Here is a 9,980-nt window from a genome sequence, read left to right as displayed (position 1 = left end):
AGAGAGGGGATGACAGAAAGCAAATGAGTGTGTGAGAAAGAAAGTGGGAGAGAGTGATAGAGAGCAAAACAGAGAGGGAGAGTACTTGTGTGTATGTGTATGAAAGAGAACGAGAATGAAAGAACAGGTGAGAGAGAGAGAGAGAGAAAGAAAGAGAGAGAAAGAGATAGATAGAGAGAAGGACAGGGATGGTGTGTGTGTGTGTGTGTTGCATTGTGGAGAGCACACCGCCAGCACCGCGCCAGTATTGACACGCCAAAGTGTTCTTTTGTCCTCTGCAAATAAAACCTTGAATCACCCCGGCTCGATCTATAAAACGGATGAATAAGCCTTCAGAAGAATGTGTTCGGTGCAAAAAGCCAGCCCTTCTTTCTTGCCTTCTCATTTGCAGCGCATAGTGTTGTGTTTGGTGAGCGGCCAGACATCACAGATCGCAAAGGTATCCAAACACAGACCGTTCTTCCCTCTTCCCACTGGGTGAGATGGATCAGACTGATGAGAGACAGAGAGAGAGAGACAGAAGGGGGAGAGAGAAAGAGAGAGAGAGAGAGAGCCAGAGAGAGAGAGAGAGCCAGAGAGAGAGAGAGGATGGATCAGACTCCTGGGTGATGTCAGGTAGGCAGTTAAAGTCATGGCTAGAGAGTAAAGGAAAGAAAGCCTCCACTGAAATCAGTTAAAGGGATGTTCATTTCCATGCCAGGACAACTATTAATAACACATACCTCATTCAGTCTCTTCACTAGCCATGTGGCATAGCCATCCTTTGTCCAGAGCCTGCACTCTGTGAGAGCAGACATCAGGTTATACGGGCTTAAAGGCTTACCTAACTGTCTCAGTCCTATCAGGTAGACGCCTATGACAACAGTGAGACATCTGTCTGAGCGGGGCTTTGCTAAGAACTGTAATATAGTTTCGTCATGGCTGTCTGCTAGGTTTCATAAAAATCCTGGTATCCGCCATGTCACTAATTAGATTAATATCCTGCTTTTTTGGTATAAGAAACAATGAGAAACTAAGAGTTTAAATACTGCACCTAAGCTGCATTGCTAGGTAAGGCTCATCTCATGGGCTGATGGACACAGTCTCCTAAGAATATGTGCTGCCACCTTGTGGTAGCAACAGCAGGATGTCGAAGGAGAAGAAAGAAGGAGGATTACAACAACAGGGATCGCTATGAATAAACATCCTCCAAAAAATGACAGAAAATAATTCAACTTCACACTAAATATGTGAATTTGCACATTTATTCCAACAGGACATATTTCAATATTAAAACAACAGAACGTCACCAACGCAAGCAGCAAAACACTGTCAGACCGTACAAAAATTCTTTAATGTTTTTGAGTACAAACTGTTCCTTGACAACACTGTATAACAATATTAATGATATTAATATAGAACTTTACATTTGGACAACAGAGTACAAAAGCTTCAGCATGAATGCTTTATAGTATCAAATAATATTTTATAAGAGACAATATGGCACATATAGTAACACCCAATGACGTCGATGTTGACTCTCCGAGAGAAAACAAAAAGTATCAAACATTTGACATTTTTGGAATGCTGTTCGGTATCCATGGCAACGTTCATAGCATTAGAAAAATGTCAAAATTGAAGCCTGTTTTTGAATACCAAAAGAGACTACAACACTTGGCAAAGAGTCATGGACTAAAAAAATGCTTCAAACACGACATGGATTAAAACAAACATAATCCACTCACCCACCCACAGCACAGCTCATATTTGCCAGCAAATATCTATACGACGGACAAACTTAAATGCAATAGTATTTTGCAGCAAATATTCTACGAGGGAGTTAGTGTTGGTAACATGCCAGGGACTCTCCTTTGCCACTGGGCTGTTTTAATTACTGCATTCACAGTTCACTGTTCAATCACTGTGGAATGAGTGTGTGAGAATGACCGAATCATGATAGGCACGTCAGTGTGGCACTGGACATCCTCTTGTGAGTGGATGCTCTGAACTACTTCACCCATTGACCCACGCAATGGTCCAAATTCACATTAATAAATGTGGATGGAAACCCAGCTAGTGACTGACTTTATGGGCAGACTTTGCTCTGGTGTGTACTGTGTGTGTGTGTGTGTGTGTGTATGTGTGTGTGTGTCCCATGACCCTTCAAGGCCCTAATCCATCTGCACCTGTCACAGATGCTGTCCGAGGTGCAGAGGGGCTGACACAGAGGAACATGTCTATTGGCTTGTTTTCACCCAGATGATCAAAACACTATTCATTCATTCATTCATTCATTCATTCATTCGAGAAGGCCAGATCAGAAGAGTTATAATCCTAATGTTAGAATGATCATGAATCATCATTGTTTTTTTTAGTTTTTTTTACATATACCTTGGCACACACCTGTACAATCAATATAGTAGTATAAAAAAATAACACACTCCATACACCAGGCTTCAGTTCCTATAGAAAAAGGATGAATTGTCACAATGTTTGTTTAGTTCAAAAGAGAAGGTTTGGCACATGAAACACAGACCCTGATGATCACTTGGCAACATTTCTCACAAACTCTATACTAAAACATCATCACTGAGATAAGAGCATTTATAATGCATCATTTTAAATGAATGTTAAACAGATTCAATACATTTTTTGTGATGGAACATTTGTTAATTTACAATTTGGCACAAAACTACAATTGTCATTTAAGTCAGTGGGTTACATTTTGACTTCCCTCAATACGTGTTGCGGTCCCATATTCAGATATACCTAAATTGTTATGGAGGAAAATTACGCTATACTTCCATATGTGTAGACTTATATAGGTGTTGCTGATGTGTCAGTACCCACTCAGGGCCAGTAGGGGGAGAACTTGGTAGAAAAAACACTCAATATCACATTGCCACACACACTTAAAACTAAGAAAGAAGTCAAATTCAACGATGTGATTTGCTTGTGAGATATTGATATCAAAATATTTCATATGGCTTCATTGTGAAATAGGTAGACGGCATTGTAAAACGTGAACTTGAAATCCAAACCGACACAGAAGTAAAAAAAATGCTGAGAAATGTAGCCTCACCAGCAATCTGCAAGATGGTTTCTTCACCAAAAGAGCACTTTTTAAGAGCCATGACATGGCCAGTTTGTGCTTGTCCCAAAGCTAACTCATCAATCTCAGTTCTGTCCTGAGACAGACTTAGACTTTGGGTGACACTTTACATTCAGGTTCCCTTCATCGACATTCAGTTGTTAACATCAACAAAACATAAAGTATAACATACATTTTACTATACTCAATATTTCTTTGTGTCAATTTCTTGCAAACCAATGCAATGGACGAGGTTAATTAAGATGTCTGCGATGTGAACTGAAATTCATTAGATAATATAAATGAACCACAAACTCCACTTAACTAAGGTAACCAATACTGAGAATTTGCTTAGAATTTGTTGTAAGTTAATAAATACACTGATGAATAACTAATGTTTTTGACTTGACTCTGACGGGAAGAGTTATAGAAGTTTGTTTATCAGAAACCAATGGTCTCTGCTCCCTTTTCTGCACTGAAAACAAAACATATTCTCGCCTGAAGCAGAAAAAAAACTTGAATTGGTGAGAGAAGAACAGAGTGGGCAAGTTCACTCGGCAATGACTAGTACCACCTTAAAACCAACCATACCGGTAGAAGTGAAGCACGATAACTTTTTTTTTTAAACCTTTTTAGACGTTTTGGTGGTTCGGGACATATCGTAATGCTTGATAGAGGATAGCAACTGTTCATTGGCACAAGAGCTAAAACACACATCTTTTGGAGTCAATGGAGGATTGTGTTACCACGCAAAGCAAAGCACTACGACATAAATATTCACAGTGTTAATTATCTATGCAGTATACTGAGGTACGTTGATGTGGGCAGACTTTTCATTTCTTTTGCTTGGCAGGAGTTTTTCCGTTATAGGACATCTATTTGCACAACCTTTTATTTCTCTGAACAAATCAACCAGAGTAAAAACTCACCCATGAACTGTTGAGGCAAAGCACTGTGTTAAACCGGGGTGCAGAGGAGGTGTGTGTGTGTGTGTGTTTGTGTTTGTGTGTGTGTGTGTGTGTGTGTGTGTGTGTGTGTGTGTGTGTGTGTGTGTGTGTATGTGTGTTTAACCGGGGTGCAGAGGAGGTCTGAGGAGACCTTAATACACTCAGAGTCTTTGTGTTTACAACAGTACTAGCAGCGCTTCTGGTCATTCATCAGTCACTCGTGATGACAGACACTGGGGGGGGTCCTCGTTCACCAGGGGCCGTGACGCACACACATCTGTCACCATGGGGCCACGATGCACCACATCTGTCACCATGGGGCCGTGACGACCACATCTGTCACCAGGGGCTCAGGTTTCAGTGCACGCCTTGAAAAGGACCAATATCGACTCACACAAGAACTCACATTTTTTAAACTGTGATTGTGCTGTGCGATATACGTGTGTGTGTGTGTGTTTTTTTTTTACAAAGAAGAACACAATGTTGTCGATTCAGACATGACGGTTTTAAAAAGTCACGAAGAATAAGAGTGGTTGTATTGAGGTACCTGTGTCAGGGGTTTTAGCGGTGGGTACATCTGACTAGACTACGGCTACACACCCTCCAATGAAGCCACATCACACAAAACACATTCACTAGTGTGACAAAGATACGTGACAGGTTATGTACGTCGATATTGCAAGTGCTGTTGAGGCTGTCGTTTGAAAGCTCCTGGGTCACATTGAACACGTAGAGCTCCTGGATTACGTTGAACACGTAGAGCTCCTGGGTTACGTTGAACACGTCGAGCTGCTCCGTTTGGTGCAGGGGCTGATGGAGCTGTCGTTTGAAAGCTCCTGGGTTACGTTGAACACGTCGAGCTGCTCCGTTTGAAAGCTCCTGGGTTACGTTGAACACGTCGAGCTGCTCCGTTTGGTGCAGGGGCTGATGCACCCAGGCAGCAATGATGCATTGTGGGCAAGGCGTCAGCAAAAACCATGGCAACACTAAGCACACCATGCCAGCTTTCAGAGGACACTGCGGCAACACAAAGGTGACACCATAGCAACATCTCGAGATGACAGTGCAAAAAAAAAAACACTGTTAGGGCTGGCATACGCTGATGATCGGTTGGCACTGGTGAGGCAGCGAGAGTGAGTTTATGGTTGTGTGTGAGTGTGTGTGTGTGTGTGTGTGTGTGAATGTGAGTGCGAGTGTGTGTTTCTCACACCAGTGTTTCGGGCAGTGTGTCAGCATTGTCTGAGGACAGGAGCTGCCAGATGTGCCAGCGGTCCCTCTGCCAGTCTTGCCAGTCTGCACTGGTGGGCCCTGTACCCGCCGCTGGCACTGTGGAGTTCTGCGCACCCGACCTCCCACCCTGCGGGGGGCGAGAGAGAGCCAGGGCCGACGTGCTGCCCGCCACCGCCGAGTGCCCACAGTACACCGGTGGAGGAGGCCGGGGGTCGTTCTTGTTGGCAAGCTTGGTGAAGGGGCTGTGGTTGGCATGGTTGGCGTGGCAACTGCCCATGGGCAGGTCCTCGGAGCTGCTGGAGGCCGAGTGGGGGACGCTGCAGGAGCGCGACGCCAGCGGGTGAGGCTGAGGGCTCGCCGCCGCCGTGTGTGTCTGTGCCCGCTGCCGCATCTGCTGCCCGTCGCCCTGGTTACTGTCGATGCCCTCCTGAGAGCTGCGGGAACTCCCCTCCGAGACGTTGCCATGGGAACCTGAGAGAGTCAAGAGTGATGCTTTAGATGGATGAACGTCACATGGGTATGTGTTGTTACAGGTCTTCTAAATGACTTGTACTTTATTTATGGGTATGTTTATCAAAGGTATATCTTATGTTAAGAACTTATTGTTAAGTTATGTTATTTTATATCAAGTGGAGTACTTATATGTTATGTTATGTTATATCATGTGGAGTACTTATATGTTATGTTATGTTATATCATGTGGAGTACTTATATGTTATGTTATATCATGTGGAGTACTTATATGTTATGTTATGTCTTGTTATGTTATGGTAGTGTGGTACGGTGTCCTGTCCTAAGAATTTCAGTGCCCAGACCGACTCTGCTGTTCTGTGCATCTGACAATAAAAGACTTGACTTGACTTGTATGTGTTGTAACAGGTCATCTAAATATTACCTACAATCAGAGGGAGCCAATCAACCCACTTCAAGTGAATCAGGAACACTTTATTCAGGTAGTCCAAATACAGAGACTTTACACATGGTTTACGGAAATGTAAGTTCAGTCTTTCTAATTGCTCACTGAACATCACCTTAACCCAAACCCAACCCCACCCCTAACACCACCCGTCACCATTCATTGTTGTTAGAGTTTCAACAGATAGATTGTTTATCATCTGAGCATCTTTAGATAGTCTAGAGAGGACCATCCAAATCAAGTGTGGCAAGTGAATCACAGTGGAAGAAGAGGACAGAAATGGGGTGCTGATGTGTGGATCTGAGTGTGTGTGTGGATCTGAGTGTGAGTGTGTATGTGTGTGTGTGTGTGTTTGTGTGTGTGTGTGTGTGTGAGTGGATCTTAGTGTGTGTGTGTGTGTGTGTGTGTGTGTGTGTGTGGATCTGAGTGTGTGTGTGTGTGTGTGTGAGTGTGTGTGTGTGTGTGTGTGTGTGTGTGTGTGTGTGTGTGTGTGTGTGTGTGTGTGTGTGTGTGTGTGTGTGTGTGTGTGTGTGTGTGTGGATCTGAGTTTGTGTGTAGGCAGTGTGGCTGGTACCCATATATGCTTGATCCTTCAGGCCAGGTTTAAGCGTAGAGTGCCAGGCGCCCCAGATGTTGACTTGCTCTTCAGGTAGATCTGAGAGTCAGAGAGAGAGAGAGAGAGAGAGAGAGAGAGAGAGAGAGAGAGGTATGACTGACAGGTAGCCTGGGCCTAGGGCATGGATGCAGGAGCCAAGGAAATACAGTCTTAATTCCCCCAGGGCTATAAATATATTATATAATATATATATTATATAATATATCAACAGATTTCAGGCATTATCACTTGATAAGCTCTTGTGTAATACATTTTACATATTACAAATTCTACACATCTCTCTTGAATCAATTCAATTAAATTCAATTTTATTTACTGTATATAGCGCCAAAACAATACAAATGTCTCAAGAAGCTTTGCAGAGCCCTGAGCCTGGACCCCCTAAGAGCAAGCACAATGGCAACAGGATATGAATAGAGTAGGTATTGAGTTTGACCTTTAACATCAGCCTAGAAGTGAACCCTGCTGCCCTCCTTCTGCCTACCTTTAGTGGGCGACCACATGCTGCTGCTGCCACTGCTGCTGCCGCCCTCCCTGGTCCTGGGGGGCACCTGGCCCACCAGCGCATACTGCTCCGGCACCCGGAAGAGCCGCTCGGGCCCGGCCGACCCCCCGCAGCCACCGCCGCTGCCCGCCCCGTCGGCTCCTCTCCGCTCACACAGCACGGGCGAGTTGTTGTCGTAGGGGGAGAGCTCACCGCTGGACACCTTGTTGGAGTCGCTGGAGGAGCGGCGCTCGCTGAGGGAGAAGGACGCCTCGGAGCGCAGCAGGTCGGGACTCCTGGTGGAGGGTGGAGGGAAGTGCACACATGGATGCAAATTAGTCATTATGGAGTTAAAAAACAACCACAGGGCGCAGTACAAGGCCAGATGATAAGTAAATATTTCTGAACAGATCAGGACGCTTTGGAGACTCGAAAAGTGTGAAGATAACTGTGATAACCAGTGATGGTAGCGATTTAGTGTTTAGTGTAAAATGTTATTGCTCTATGTGTCAATGCTATGTTAAAGCTGGGACTGACTGCTAGCATGCTAACTCTAATGTGCTGGAGATATAGTTGGCAGGTCTTGCTGTGAACATTTTTCTTACATGTTGGCAGTGTGGTCTAACCCAGTGCATGGCCCATAAAGTGGCCAGTTGTTGCGTGCCGTCTCTTTAAGATTTCAAACCAGACTTCATTTTGTAGCATAGATTATACTCAGCAACTTAAATATATCAGGTGCAGTTTGTCTATCTGTCCAGTAGAGGGAGGTAGTGGACTATTTTACAGTGAACTCTAAATGAGGACTACAGTGTGCATTAAATTGACTATGGTGATATCTACATATGTGTTAGAGTGTGTGTACAAGACATGTGTGTAAGAGTGTGTGTACAGGTGTTAGAGTGTGTGTTCAGGACATGTGTGTTAGAGTGTGTGTTCAGGACATGTGTGTTAGAGTGTGTGTACAAGACATATGTGTTGTAGTGTGATTACAGGACATGTGTGTTGGAGTGTGTGTACAGGTGTTGGAGTGTGTGTACAGGTGTTGGAGTGTAGTTGGAGTGTGTGTACAGGACATATGTGTTAGAGTGTGTGTACAGGACATGTGTGTAAGTGTGTGTGTACAAGACATATGTGTTAGAGTGTGTGTGCAGGGGTTGGAGTGTGTGTACAGGTGTTGGAGTGTGTGTACGGGTGTTACAGTGTAACAATCCACTCACTGCGATGCCTTCCGCCGCAGGAGGTAGTCCACCACATCAGGGTCCGTGTCCAGCAGACTCATCAGAACCTCGTTCTGCAGGTCCGGTGGTACCTACACCCCCACAACACACACACAACCAGGAGCATCAGAACCTCATTCTGCAGGTCCGGTGGTACCTACACCCCCACAACACACACACAACCAGAACCAGAACCATCCATGTTACAGAAGCATTCCGGATCAATTGCTATTCGCTAACGATATGCTAGCGGCTAAAACTAACGAAATCTCCTGAAAGTTACTCACTGGTCTTTCTCAGTGACATTCTTTAATGTATTGAAACCATTTTTGAAAAGATTTACGACAGGAGATCTTTGACTCTTTGACAAGCCCCTCATTGCCTCTTTCATAGAGGATCAAAGACAGTGAAGAGGCTTTGGTGGAGAGACAAGGTTCATGTGAAGGCTGAGCTTGAAGTCGAAAAGCTTTGCAAAAAAAACATTCACACTGTCATCAGGCATTAGTCTTCACTCGTTTAAGACATCTATAGGACTCAGTGCTTCAACAAATAGAGAACCGATCGGTCAACTGAAGAATCCACTCTTAGACACGTCACATATTGCAGCCTGAGTCTGTCCACGCATCTGTTACATGTTAAAACATGCAGAGGGCCACAACATGCTGTGAATATGTTTAAAATGTCCCTCTCTCTCCTTCCCTCTCTGCATCCCTCTCTCTCTCTCTCTCTGTCCTTCCCTCTCTGTGTCCCTCTCTCTCTCTGTCCTTCCCTCTCTGTGTCCCTCTCTGTGTCCCTCTCTCTCTCTCTCTGTCCTTCCCTCTCTGTGTCCCTCTCTCTCTCTCTCTGTCCTTCCCTCTCTGTGTCCCTCTCTCTCTCTCTCTCTCTGTCCTTCCCTCTCTGTGTCCCCCCCTCTCTCTCTCTCTCTCCTTCCCTCTCTGTGTCCCTCTCTCTCTCTCCTTCCCTCTCTGTGTCCCTCTCTCTCTCCTTCCCCCTCTGTGTCCTTCTCTCTCTCTTGCTCTCTTGATGTCCCTCTCTCTCTCTCTCTCCTTCCTTCCTTGTGTCCCTCTCTCTCTCTGTCCTTCCCTCTCTGTGTCCCCCCCTCTCTCTCTCTCTCTCCTTCCCTCTCTGTGTCCCTCTCTCTCTCTCCTTCCCTCTCTGTGTCCCTCTCTCTCTCCTTCCCCCTCTGTGTCCTTCTCTCTCTCTTGCTCTCTTGATGTCCCTCTCTCTCTCTCTCTCCTTCCTTCCCTGTGTCCCTCTCTCTCTCCTTCTCTCTCTGTGTCCCTCTCTCTCTCTCTCTCTCTCCTTCCCTCTCTCTCTCTCTCTCTCTTGCTCTCTTGATGTCCCGGTCACGGGCTGAGACAATGACACGAGGGTGATGGGATGTTTATTAATATCACGCCTCAACCATGAAGCTCACAAGGAGACGTGCCACGCGGTAGCCAGGCCCGTGCTTTGTGTTGGACTGGCCCCGGTAGCCAGGCCCGTGCTTGTGTTGGACTG

At 45.3% G+C, this 9,980-nt stretch overlaps 1 protein-coding gene across 1 annotated transcript in view; it reads right to left on the bottom strand.

Moving 5' to 3' along the window:
• Nucleotides 1–5,043: 5,043 nt before the first annotated feature.
• The window catches only part of LOC308375047 (rho GTPase-activating protein 6-like), a 72,209-nt gene continuing 67,272 nt past the window's right edge, over nucleotides 5,044–9,980 (bottom strand). The window contains exons 10-13 of the mRNA XM_080851083.1: nucleotides 8,481–8,572; nucleotides 7,264–7,559; nucleotides 6,738–6,818; nucleotides 5,044–5,718 (exon numbers count right to left, since the gene is read on the bottom strand). Of these exons, the coding sequence (XP_080707209.1) occupies nucleotides 5,222–5,718; nucleotides 6,738–6,818; nucleotides 7,264–7,559; nucleotides 8,481–8,572 (966 nt within the window). The 3' untranslated portion in view covers nucleotides 5,044–5,221. The remainder of the gene's footprint in view (nucleotides 5,719–6,737; nucleotides 6,819–7,263; nucleotides 7,560–8,480; nucleotides 8,573–9,980) is intronic.

Source organism: Sprattus sprattus (assembly GCF_963457725.1).
Source record: "Sprattus sprattus genome assembly, chromosome: 14".
NCBI lineage: Eukaryota > Metazoa > Chordata > Actinopteri > Clupeiformes > Clupeidae > Sprattus > Sprattus sprattus.
This window is presented reverse-complemented; position numbering and strand designations above follow the sequence as displayed.